General features: G+C 50.1%; 5 protein-coding genes across 5 annotated transcripts; 3 read left to right on the top strand and 2 right to left on the bottom strand.

Moving 5' to 3' along the window:
* Positions 1 to 105: 105 nt before the first annotated feature.
* Positions 106 to 577, top strand: K441DRAFT_213020 (uncharacterized protein). Its single transcript, XM_067640546.1, has one exon. It carries the CDS (start codon positions 215 to 217, stop codon positions 491 to 493), a length of 279 nt encoding a protein of 92 aa, XP_067508851.1. The 5' UTR covers positions 106 to 214; the 3' UTR covers positions 494 to 577.
* Positions 578 to 2,599: 2,022 nt separating this feature from the next.
* On the bottom strand, positions 2,600 to 6,342 carry K441DRAFT_652826 (calcofluor white hypersensitive protein-like protein). Its single transcript, XM_067647427.1, has 12 exons — positions 6,234 to 6,342; positions 6,138 to 6,183; positions 6,057 to 6,087; positions 5,969 to 6,008; positions 5,820 to 5,916; positions 5,436 to 5,768; positions 5,256 to 5,382; positions 5,120 to 5,158; positions 4,986 to 5,070; positions 4,891 to 4,936; positions 2,875 to 4,843; positions 2,600 to 2,796 (listed from the first exon to the last, which is right to left on the bottom strand). The coding sequence occupies exons 1-12, from the start codon at positions 6,270 to 6,272 to the stop codon at positions 2,784 to 2,786; spliced, it is 2,865 nt and encodes a 954-aa protein (XP_067508850.1). The 5' UTR covers positions 6,273 to 6,342; the 3' UTR covers positions 2,600 to 2,783.
* Positions 6,343 to 6,471: 129 nt separating this feature from the next.
* K441DRAFT_729759 (uncharacterized protein) lies at positions 6,472 to 8,087 on the top strand (the record flags this gene model as incomplete). Its single annotated transcript, XM_067654205.1, has 2 exons — positions 6,472 to 6,561; positions 6,616 to 8,087. 2 exons carry the CDS (start codon positions 6,472 to 6,474, stop codon positions 7,876 to 7,878), a joined length of 1,353 nt encoding a protein of 450 aa, XP_067508849.1. The 3' UTR covers positions 7,879 to 8,087.
* A 111-nt stretch (positions 8,088 to 8,198) lies between these two features.
* On the bottom strand, positions 8,199 to 9,074 carry K441DRAFT_684289 (peptidyl-tRNA hydrolase domain-containing protein; the record flags this gene model as incomplete). The annotated part of the gene is made up of 4 exons (XM_067651764.1): positions 8,199 to 8,295; positions 8,351 to 8,611; positions 8,659 to 8,824; positions 9,029 to 9,074. 4 exons carry the CDS (start codon positions 9,072 to 9,074, stop codon positions 8,199 to 8,201), a joined length of 570 nt encoding a protein of 189 aa, XP_067508848.1.
* Positions 9,008 to 12,512, top strand: K441DRAFT_692914 (uncharacterized protein). Its single transcript, XM_067652604.1, has 5 exons — positions 9,008 to 10,475; positions 10,529 to 10,708; positions 10,760 to 11,201; positions 11,256 to 11,476; positions 11,525 to 12,512. The coding sequence occupies exons 1-5, from the start codon at positions 9,323 to 9,325 to the stop codon at positions 12,121 to 12,123; spliced, it is 2,595 nt and encodes an 864-aa protein (XP_067508847.1). The 5' UTR covers positions 9,008 to 9,322; the 3' UTR covers positions 12,124 to 12,512.
* Positions 12,513 to 12,628: the final 116 nt, after the last annotated feature.

Below are 12,628 nucleotides of genomic sequence, written 5' to 3'. Positions count from 1 at the left end.
TTGTGTGCCTGGCGTTCGGTGGTGGGATGTAGGAGGTCTTCAGGGCGGTGCTCTGCGGCATTTCCAACCCCCAGGCGCAAACCAAGGGTACAGAAAGGCGTTGAGCGTTTACGGCTCCGCAGGAAATCGTGTAGTTTGCAATTGCAGACGTGGGGAATGCAGACGGGATTTTGTGCGCGTGCTAACGGGACGGCGCGGTTTCAATTGCGGCTCGATGCCGCGGGAAGCAGGGTGGTTGTTGACGGCGGCGACTGCTCCTGAAATCTGCCTGAGAGCCCAGCACTGCTGGATCTCCTTTGCAGAGAAGTCAATTCAAAGCTCCGTCTCTCATGACACGCTCGGAAACGATCTGGGAGTGCGGACCGTCGTGGTTGCGGGCAGGGTGCTGAAGACGATGCTCGGCAGTTTAGCTCAGGGGTGCTGCGATGGCGGCATGGGAAGGCGCCAAGGAAATATATGCAGCGTAAGTGTAGGTAGGCGTGAAGGCGTGTAGGCGTGGTAGGCCTCCTAAACAGGCAACAGCGGCCGTTGACGGTCAATTTACCAGTCAGAAGCGATTTAAGGAGAGTAAAAGGAGTCGGAGGCGCATTTGTATATAGCAATTGGCGGGCTATAATGCGCTGCTGGTGCTGGTGCAGGTGCTGGACGACAAAAAGCAGGCACAGCAGCCTGCAGGGCTCTCCTCCACCGCCGAAAGCTTTTGCATCAACCAAACGGGTCATCCCTGCAGCACCGATCGCACCGGCTCTCCCTCAAAAAGAGGACGCGCACGGCTGGGCTTCTCTGGCTTCTGACGCTGCAGACGCATCTTTCCCCTCCAGCAGCCAGCGTGGCAGGCCACCGACTCCATTCAGCCCAAGTGCCTGCATCGTGCAACCCTTTGAAACACCCGTACGAAAAGGATGCGGCCAATCAAGTGTTGCGCGCCCCTGAGGAACACAGGTAGCAGCAACTGACATCCTGACCCTGCCCGGTAACAGTGAGTGAGAGAGTGCACCCTGAACCGGCACTATTGGATTGATTCGGCACGTTGGCTGGCCGGCACGTTAAGATGGATTATCTATCCAGATCCCTCCAATCACCAGCTGTGAAGAGGTCAACAAGCTCAGTACCAAGACTATTTGAATTTCGCGGGGCGCAAATGGGGTGGCGCTGGTGGGCAAAAGCAAAAGCAGCATGATCGACAGCCAGAGCGAACTGGCGCCCCTGATTTGGCCGATTTCAGGCCTCCCACTTCGAGAACAACCGTCGACCTGCCCATCAAGCAGAAATCGCTCTGGGACTTGCGGGGATGGCGTCAGCTGCCATGAGAAATGTTTGGCATGCGAGCCCTGCCATCTGTAATTGTGCCCGTTGAGCTACGGAGCCGCTCTCGGCTTCTTAATCATCCTGCTTTTCTCGACAGCAAGAGGAAACACTCGAAGACAGCATCGTTGAAGCCACCTCCCAACCTAGGTGTCAGTCACGCGAATGCCGTCCGGCCCACAATCTGGAGGCCACCCACTCCGCCGTACCCATCAACCTTCGTGCCCGGAAAACTTTTGCCACATTTTCTTTCCCTCTCCTCTGCCTAGACCCACTCTCCACTTCTTAATTATGCATGACAGTGGTCGCATGAGAACTTTCACTCATCTCCATGCAGGAGACCTTTTCCTACAGCTATCGTCCTACCTATCCGACTTTTCTTGCAGCTTCCAAACCAGTTTAGGATCATTTTGGCTAAATAGGTGACCCTTCATGCACCCAATGTCCATGGACAGTCTCCATCATCCGCTTGTATTGTAGGATTCTCGAGAGAATTCGAAATGGCAGTATGCGCCAAGTCATACTGTGGTTTTAATGTCAAGGTATCCAGAGGCGCCCCCTTAAGTACTATGCTCTAGTTTCGTATGGATAGCCTGAGGCTGGTTTACAGTACCTCCCAAATTCCTGGGTTGGGCGACAACTCGTCTTTCATAATCCTGGAACTACACCACTCCACATTACTGCTTTTGTATCACTAGCCTAGCCTATTTTACAGCCTCTTAAGCTTAGGGCTACCACTTTTCCGTTCTTCGTTGGGTCTTCTTTAGTGCCGGCTTTTAGGTGCATTTCAAAAAACTTATCGGCCACAGCCTTACAGTTTGATTTCCCGCTCAAGGATATGCCTCGCATATTGAGGCACTATCACGGCTGGCCACATCGCTGGAGAAAAAGAAATACCCCGAGTCCGAGCTAAACGGCTTATTGTTAAGGCGTCTTACCTCCATATAAGCACTTGCGGAATGCCAGCGCAAATTTGACATGGCCTCGGCTCTTGGACCTCAAAAACTATTGATAAGATTGGGCTAACCAACAATTTAGCGGTCTTCCAGCGGCGCTTAGAATAAGGGCCTTGCGACATTCCAGGAACACAATCGTGGGGCCTGGCACGCATACGCGAGCCATCATCATACTGGATGGTTTCACAGTGAACACACTGCGGCCCGATAGCTAGAACTATCCACCATGATTCCACCATGGCATGAGAGCTGAACTGCCCGTTTCACCGTGTTGCTATTTTAAAGTCAGGCCCTGTGTAAGTGAGAAGTTTCCATTTAGACAGAACAAACTTAGTCTAATTGTCGGTGAAAGAAGGTGCACGCCTCGCGCACGTGTAGTGTACAGAGCATTTATTTATTATTCTACTAGCAACTTTGTAAAACAATCCTACACTTCCAGGCCCACTGAATTTGCAATTGCGGCCTTTTGCAGTGTTGCTCTTCCCCTGGCCATGCGCGTCAGATTTAGCTCCATGCTTTCAATCACGCAAAGTACCTATATCAAACCGTCAGCCAAGACCATCCACAAACAAAAGCAAAAAAGAAAAAAAGTAGGCAAAAAAACAAAACTCACCTCGGTTCATTAAAGACGTGATACTGATGTCCCCTGACACCCTGCCCCCTGAAAAGTGCTGGGAACCTCTGTCCAACAGGTACCTGGTCCTCCGAAATAATTTCGTCCGAGCCTTCTGGTGCATCAACCACAAACTTGCCCACTTGGATCTCCGTATCCGTGATCGTACTCCTACTAACACGCGCATATCCAGTCCTCTTCATACCTTTGTACAGAATATACTCGCACCAGCGATCCCAGTCGCTCGGGTCTATATCCCGCATACCGCTCTTGGCGCCCACATATGTGTTATAGTTGCCCTCCAGCGGCTTCGTAACGAGGTATGAGAGAAGGATACTCGGGCGTGGGCTGTCCGCCATCAGTTTAGCCAAGTACTCAGACTGTAGGCGCCGGTCCTCTGGGTCCTCTTCTTGGCCGGAGTGGAACACGAACACATCTACCAGCTTGCCGTACATGTCCAGCGTTGCGTGGATCGCTGGCGCCAGTTCGCCGACTGGCGAGGGGAGCAGGTGGTGCGTGCTGTTCACAATGGGGAACTTGCTCAGCAGCGCCGAACCCCATGTGTGCTTGTTAGGTCCAGGGCCGTAGTCGACGTACATGCCTAGATCTTCAGCCAGGAACTGTGTCGTGTCACGGTTGCCCATGATGATGCGCTGCAAGTCACTCTCTAACAATCCAACCACGTCGAGCTCGAGCTCCTTGATCACATCGCGCATGCGGTGTTCCGAGCTCCACATGTCGTTGTCGAGAGAGAAGTGAATCGTCCAGATACCTGCTGTCACTAATTTATCCTCCGCATGATATGGCGTGTAGTCGTAGCTCGGGAAACGTAGGTAGGCGATTGCAATAGCAAGAGCTTCGAGACAGAGCAGAATGTAAAAGTAATAGGAACGTTGTTTCAGGGCCGCAGGATTGATGCTGCCGAGCTTAACACGATATTTAGGGTTCGAGGGAGACACGGTGGTGGAGTTGGCAGCGAAAACACCACACCCAATAAGTAGCATAGTTGCAGCCATGACCCAATCGGTGTGCTCACGCATCAGCGGGCCGCCAGGTACAAAGGCGTACGCGACTACCCAGACATGCGCAAGGACGAGAATATTGTAGATCAGGAAGCCAAGACCAAAGGTTGCAGCGGGAGAGTGTTTTGCAGCAGAGGAAATGAGAACTGGTGTAAGAGCCATGATATAAAAAGCTAGAGTAAGGGCACCGTAGTATCCAAACCAGCGACTGTAGCAAGTCAGGACTGCTGCACCAATGGAGCCAGCCCCGTACAAGGTCCAACTACGGGTAAAATTAGGATAGAAGAGGCCTACCGCTAGGCCAAGCCCCATGGCAATAAGGCTGTAGGCGCCGTGTGGAGCCGCTAGAGGGCCGCGAACCGGGTAACCCTCCCACACCCATAGGATCATGGTGCTGGAATCCGAAAGGAGAGAATGCATGGCGAAGAAGAGGCCAGCTAGCCCGAGGCCAGCAAGGGTAGGAGAGCCCCTGCTAGGCCCTGGAGCAGGCATATCGGCTCCTGGACTGGCAGTATATCGAGTAGATCTCCAAATAGAAAGTACAGCAATGACAAGGCCGACTTTGTTCCATCCACCGTTCAGGGAATGCATAATGGGCCAGATAGGATTGTTCGTCCAGAAGGCAAATTTAGCAATACTAGAAGCCAACAAGCCTAAACCAAAAGCAGAGATGCGTGCCTCGAGACGGTGCGGTTGAGACCTTTCGGCGTAGAAAGTTGCTGCCCACGAGAGACATGCCATCCATACACCGAACCCAACAGAGAAGAGTCGGCTTTCGGGAGACTTCGCGAGGAACGCAAGAAGGCCAGAGAGGGAAAATAAATGGCAGATGCGGACCCTCCGAACTATGAGGAACCGAAGAGGCTTGATACCAAGTAAGAAGGGCGAGACGGTACACATAACCATGACCTCGTAGCCAGAAATTCCCATGTGCCACAATGGGAAATCTGGTTAGTTAGTATATCGAGTGGTACTGTGGTAAGCTAGAACTTACACCAAACAAGGAGGCCAAGAGAGGTAAGCATAGACCAGAAAACAAACTACACCAAGTCAGAAAATGCTTGCTGGCCTACGGGTGGCAATGCTTACCCCATTGTACACATCAGCAGCCGCATCAATAGCAGCGGGCCACGAAAAGCCTCCAGCAAAGACCCGGCTAACATCTTTGTCTTTCCTATGAAAAGTTAGGAACTTCAAGGAAGTGGGGCGTGATAACAACATACTGTTTTTCCAAGACAGCGTCGGCAACGGCTTTTGTATTACTGAACAGAGCCAAAACGCGATCAGAAATTTCTCATGAAACATTGCATTTTTTTGGTCGATAGTAATACTATCTACTTTGGGAGCCGTGGAACGTACCCTCGGCTAATACCTCGTACATCCTTGACTACTATCTCGAAACTCTCAAAATCTAGCACAGTAACAGCATCAAAGGCGACATCAAGAAGAACCAGCGACCACTCAAAGAACGCGTAGGTAGTGTAGGCTAAAAACAAATTAGTCTATAGCATGTCATTTAGTGAACAACTAGGAATTTACCTCCTGCCACTTTATGGACCTTGTGCTGGATGAAGAAGTATATTAGAGGTACCAAAGTGCCAAAGAAAGCTCTCGCAAATATCTTACGATACTTCAATGCCATTGCGTTTCTTGGACTTAGAGCAAGGCACCCGAGTGTCCAAGGGAGAGTAGCAACCAGGTACGAGATCATGAATATATCATGCCAACCATGATCATCCGTCGATGTCACATAAGTCCATCCGCCGCAGGTCAATGTCCGGAATATTCCTACCCCAGCGACGAATTTGGCTAACGAAGAGCCCGATTTCCGTGTCATAACATACCACAAGGCAACTAACGCAAACCGCGGTCCTAATTATCCAATTTCAGTACCTCCATTTGACATATAGCCGATGCGCATACCGGATGTAATAGCGATAAAGACCATAAAGACGGATCGCTCAGGATACCTATCTCCAATTGTTGAGGATACAGATGGAAACCATTCGTCAGGATAGCCCTACGAGGCTTGGTTAACTCCATCGAGACATTTCTAGGGTTATTTGACCAACATAGTATTCATTCTGCACGATTTTGTGGTAATGTAAAGACCTGTGGATTCTAAGCTTGGAATTGTCGGAATCGAGATGGAAGCTTTACATTCCAACCACTAAAGCACCAGCAAACGCGGCTATGATGATCAGTACGTGAATTTTACACATTTCATAATGGGCATCTCACCATATGCTGCAATTGTATGCGCCCACGATATCCATCTCCCAGAGAACTAGGGAAGAATGAGCAGAAGAAATAGGTGAATCAAATTAATGCATTTACCGTCGCGACAACGTCCCCATCCTTGTGTTTAGTTGCCATGTGGAGTGATTGAAAGAGCTGCTTAGCAGCTACGCCCCATAGAATTAAAGAAGACTAAAAGGAGCGTGAAGAATGGAGGGTTTGAAAGGAGCACCATCTCCTATCCAAAGGCGGTGAGGCTATCGAAATCTTGGCGTTAATATTCTCCGCCGAAATTCGTTGCAGCAACAGTTGCCCAAACCAAATCGCTATTGCAATCATGGCGGGAGCCAGCGACAAAGCACGCTTCTATTTAGAACAGTCTGTTCCAGAGTTACGAGAATTTGAGCGTAAGAAGGTGTTTACAAAGGTCAGTATATTACTGTGTCTAATAACTATTTCTCGTGCTAACTTCAATACCTAGGAAGAAATCCGTACAATCGCAAAAAAAAGGTCCGACTTTGAACACGCCCTCAACGCTCGAGGTTCACATCCTTCAGATTACGCACGCTATGCAGAATTCGAAATGAATTTGGAGGCTCTCCGGCGGAAAAGGGTCAAGAGGTTAGGAGTTAAAGCATCTGGATTCAGCGGACAGAAACGGATATTTTTCATACTCTCTCGCGCAACCCGCAAATTTCAAGGAGACATTGGACTATGGATGCAATACATTGAGTTTGCAAGGAAAGAGAAAGCCTATAAAAAGCTGAGTGAGATCTTGACAAGCGTCTTAAGGTTGCACCCTACAAAGCCGGAGCTTTGGATATATGCCGCTCGCTATTCGATGGAAACACAAGCCGATATCACAAATGCCAGAAGTTACATGCAACGCGGATTACGGTTTTGCAAAAATTCCAAGCTTCTATGGCTAGAGTACGGCAAGCTGGAAATGATTTACATTGCTAAGATTGCGGAACGGAGCCGAATTCTTGGACTACATATTAGTCCACCGGAGGAAAGAAGGGACGAAGATCATCATTCCGACATGATTACTCTCCCAGATATCACCGCAGAGGATGACAATCTAAGTTTGGCCAAAGAGGACACTGTGGACGAGGTTGCATTACAGAATCTCGCTTCCACCCCTGTTCTTACAGGTGCTATTCCTATTGCCATATTCGACGCTGCAATGAATCAATTTGAAAATGAGCCCAAGGTCGCAGAGAAATTCTTCGACATTTTCGCTGAGTTTGGCAGCCTCCCTTGCATTCAAAGTATCCTTAAGCGTGTGGTGGATCATCCTCAAACCCCTCCTGATACAGTTGCGGCAGTCGCTTGCAATTTCAGGAGACCACTCATTGGTATTGATCAGAATTCCCCTAACTTTCCACGCGCCCTCGGGCTTTCCCTAGATGCTCTTAATTCTTCGTTACAACGGTATCCTAAAATCAAAGGCGAGATTGCGACACTCGCCATACAATGGATACTCCCAATTGCACGCGCAGGAGAGAAAATTGACCCAAGTATCAAAAAGGTCTTCTCCTCATCGCTACGGAAGTTGTGCTTCGTTCTAGGAGAAGTTGAGCAAGGGACCTCTAAGAACAGTGGTGATCCTGTAGCCGATGTCGTTGTCGTCCTACAAAGAGAACGCAGGGTGGAGGACGCAAAACATTTGGTGAAAGTCGGCTTGAAATGCTGGAGCTCGAACGAGAGACTCCTAAAAACTCAAACTTCGTTAGCTCAATGACCTACCGAGGGATTTCTAGACTCTACTATTGACCCTTTTCACAATAATGCAGCTGACGAAAGCCCCAACGATGCTCTTACCCGGTTAACATATTGAAGGGGTTCTTTGCTGCGAGCGTGGCTGTTCTCGACAACCGGAGCTCACGGCTACTCCACGTAGTAGCCCACATTCAAGGCCTTGTCATACTTCAACCTTTTAAATTTGCCTACAGAAAGTAATTCCAGGTTTTCGAGGATGGATCAACGTTGCCACTCCACAGATCCTCCAACTTTTCGCTCCACAATCTGTGTGCGAGATGAAAAGCTCCACCAACGTATCAATCAATAGTCACTATTGCTACCACCACTCTTCCTTGCGATCTTCTTACTGCTGTGAACCTTTTTAGTCCGCAGCCTCTGTTCATTCTCAGACTTCTGCCTACAAGCTTGTTAGCAAACTAGGCATGGGCATAGTCAGTAACGGTAAAACGCACAAGGCCTTGACACGCTGAGATTTATCGGCCGATGTCTTCCCAGGGAGTGCCTGCCTGCCTGCTTCGATAATCATGTTTTGAAGCTTCGCATAGCAACTATGCATGTTATCATTTTGCTTCCTGCTATCATCCGCTTGAATGATTATGGAATTGGATCTCGGGGCATTGTATCGAGAAGATCTGATTTCGAGGTGAAGTGCGCTTGGCACATGGGATAAGAGCGAATCGAGAGGCACCTTTAATGTAGCTTTGGAATTCACTCTTTAAAGGCTTAGTCTGGGCATGACTTCCGGATTCCTCGTACATACTTATTAACATTTTGCCCACCCGGTCCGGAAGACCTGCTGAAGGATAGCTCACAGATGTTCTTTGGAATTGTGTCCGGTTCAAGCTTCTCGAGCCATTTCCGAGCTTTTTGGAGGTCCTCTTCGCTGCTGCCATTGCCCGGCTTGTGTGAGGCATACAGCCTCAGGCCTAATATAGACTGCAGGCATGCAGCTGGCAAAGGCGAAAAGAGAGGGCGCGCAGTGTTGCGCAGCATTGTGTTGAAATGGCAAAGCAAAGAGCCTGAGTTAATGAGAGAGCGCCAAGACGGGTGACTAACACAGCCCTGCGCCGTCAAAAATTGATTCCCGGCAAGTTCGCGATCACCTCCACCTCCACCTCCACCACTCTCACCCTCACCCTCACACTTCCATCGCCATCCACCTCCCTCGACACCCATCGCACTGACAAAGCCTCTCTGTTCCCGTGTCTTTCTCCCATCGGGACCCACCTTCTCTAGTGGACATTTGAATTGTCAGCGTCCCTTTTGCTCACTGAAGTCCCACAGAAAATCACCCCGCTTCACTCCCAGCGCAAGCCGCATAGTTGCCCTCACCACTACCGCAATCCATTGTAGATGACTTGAGTTGAACCTTTCCACTTGTGGCTGCATCCTTTGAGTGGTGCCTTGCGCCTGGCTTAGCATACATGATATCCAGTCCTCCACAAGAAGCAGCTCAATTTCGCGGCAAAACGCTCACTCCCGAGTCGCCGAAGCCCGTCCATTACCCCTCACCTTCAAACATCCCAATTCTTGAGAAGCAGATGGACCCTATGTTTCATGAATCCTCCCTCAATCTCGGCACGCCGTCCGCCTTCCAATCCATCTCGCAACAAAGCCACACGTCAGGCGCCTCTTCATCCAATTCCTACTACGACGAGCAACAGGGAGTATCAAGCTATCACAACGCATCTGCAAATGGCGCCTTGGGGAATGGGCACAATGACTACTCCAAGTCATTAGTGTACGGGAGTGGAGTTGGTTCGAATAATCAAGATACTTCTGCAATCCAGAATTTCGCACAACAGCATCACACAGCCGCTCCTGCGTACCGTGACGCCACATCTACTCCTAGACAAGAAGATCGAAACTCTGTATCCATCCCATATGACTCTACAACTCGTAGTCCATACCCAGGCGCAGACAATCAAGCCCAATCGACACAAGGGACCCACTACCAAGAGCAGTCCAACGAGAGCTTTAGCAACGGCGGAGGCGTCAATTTCCAGACACTTTTGGATAATCTCTCCCCTTCCATTGGTAACAATCCTTCACATGAAGGAAATGCCTCTGCTTCTATGCCATCCCAATCCTCCCAACCACAGGGAATTGCTACGTCGCCCACCTCTGCATTACCGGCTGCTCCAAACCTCCCACCCCGACCTCCTCCTCAGGAGAAACCCGCTACCCATCCTAATTATGCCCCCGAAGACGATATTCGGTCGTACCATCCACACAGTCGAAAAACGCCCAATGCCCCATACCGCGGCCAACCCGGCCTACAACCTTTGATGACTACAACAGCACCGGGTGCTGTCCCTCCAAATGCGATGCCAAGTGCTACATACCCACAACAAGCTCCACTCTCAGCTACTCAATCAAACCAAAGCCCAGGCACTCCCAATTATCGGCAGCGAGACTCCATTGATCGACGACAAGATAGGGATGCCGCCGATGATGAAGACTCTCGGTGGCCCCCCGAAATCAACAGAATATATGAAGAGTTTCTTGAAGAGGAGAGAAGATTTGTAACAGACGGGCAATGGGATCAGTTCCCGTCTAATTCTAGGCTCTTTATCGGTGGGTAAACTACAGTTTTAGATACAAAAGATATGATGACCAACCACGTGCAGGCAACCTCCCCACCGAGAAGGTCACGAAACGAGACATATTTCACCGATTCTACAAACACGGTAAACTTGCGCAGATTTCTATCAAACAAGCTTATGGCTTTGTGCAATTTCTAGACGCTGGAGCATGCTTCCGCGCGCTTCAAGCTGAGCAAGGTCAAATTGTTCGTGGGAGAAAGATGCGTAAGTTAGATTCAACTATGTCATACTTTTTTTTTTATCTGACCACCATAGATCTTGAAATATCGAAACCACAGAGAAACACTAGAAATGCGGATGGCGGTAATAATGCTCGAGGCGGCGCCCGCCGACGATCGCGATCCCCAGATTATACTCGAGGAGGTTCAGGTCCACAGGGAGGACGTGGAGTAGATCGATACACTGGCAGTCAAAATGGAGCATCTCCTCGAGATAGGGACTTTCGTCGGGGACGTGACGACTACCGCCCTGGCCGCTCTCCATCTCCTCGAGGCGGTGGACGTGGTGGACGAAACAGGGACCGGAGTCGTGATAGATATGACGGTAGGAGGAGGAGTAGGTCACGATCGCCATATAGTCGGGGAAGATACCGGAGCCCGAGCCCGAGAAGAGATCTTGATGACGATCTCCCACTGCCTCGCAGAGCACCAAAGGATGTGCCAGATGTACAGGTCATTGTAATAGACGATCTCCCACGGTACGTGCGAACATCTTCTGTGCTGCATATTTTCTGAGCTAACGTACCTATCAGGGATTTCATAGCCTGGGTAGAGAGATGTTTCCAAGAGCGTGGCCTGCGGTGCAATGTGCTCCTGCTAAGCCCACGTCTGTCCGAAGCGGCAGTCGTTCGCAGGCAGATACTAGAGGGTGTCCAAGCTGTATCAAAGCTCACACAGCTTTCAGTCCAGACAAACAAAATACCACTTCAGGTGTTTGATAGAAGGGGCGGCGCTGACAATGTCCGCTTTGAAGGCACGTGCTTCTCATCGAAGAGATGTGCAATTTGCTAACTTGCAACAGAATACGCCAATCTCGACCCGTCTATCGCCGCCGTACTAGTCGTCAATGCGAAACAAACTCACGGTATTGTGCCTGTTGCTCCACCAGCGCCAGCCCAATACGGCATACCACCACAGCAGTACGGCATGCCTCCAGTCCCGCAACCCAATTACCCCCCACCCCAAAACCCACCCAACCAATCTCTACCTCCAGCAAGTAACGCCAATCTCTCAAATCTTATTTCTTCTCTCGATACAACTGGCCTGCAGCAGTTGCTTGGTGCCATGTCACAGCAAGCTCCTTCCCAAACCTCACAACAGCAGCCACCTACGGGTCTAACTCCCGACCTTGCGCGTCTGCTTAGCTCCACTGCAGCGCCACCCCCTCAGCAACCTGCATATGGACAGCAAGCTCTTCCACATACAAACTCTAATCCATATGCGGCTATGGCAAACAACCCTGCGCTCGCTTCTCTCTTGGGTGGCCAAGGCCAAGCTCCATTACCCACACCACAGCAACCTCCTCCGCCTCCGCAAAATCAAACCACTAATCAGGTCCCATCTCCAGGTCAGCCGGACATGAACGAGATCATGGCGCAGCTAGCGAAGTATAGACGATAGATACAACAGCTTTCAAGCCTGCACCTTACCTACGTTTCAGAAGTCGAGGCTGAAAGGGTAACTAGCTCTCCAGCTGTTGTACTTAATTTCATCCTTTTCTGTCTATTTCTCTCCCCCGCCGGTCTTCGAATTCGCGCGGCGTTCACTAGGTAAGCATGGGAAGGCAAGGGGAGCGTGTTGCCTTAAATATTGTTTGATTCGCGCTGGATGTTCCGGTCGCTTCCAATTTGTATCTAGATAAGGGATGAAGTGTGCAAGTGTGCGTTTTGGAGTTGCTGAAGAAATGTAAACCCAAGCAAAAAACGTGAGAGAGTTTACCGGAGTAGTCAAGCTGCGCCTACCTTGACCTCCCAATGTTGGTGCGTTGGCGCATAACGTAGTCTGCGGGCATGTGGCTAAAATCGCGAAAATCGCGACGCGTTACTTAAACTACTACCTCAATGGCTACACCACAACAACAAACCCCCGTTTTTTAAGAGGGCAGACTTGTTCTAGCTATTGATGC

Source organism: Cenococcum geophilum, assembly GCF_001692895.1.
Source record: "Cenococcum geophilum 1.58 unplaced genomic scaffold K441scaffold_4, whole genome shotgun sequence".
NCBI lineage: Eukaryota > Fungi > Ascomycota > Dothideomycetes > Gloniales > Gloniaceae > Cenococcum > Cenococcum geophilum.
The sequence above is the reverse complement of the archived record's forward strand: the minus strand, read 5'-3'. Positions and strand labels throughout refer to the sequence as shown.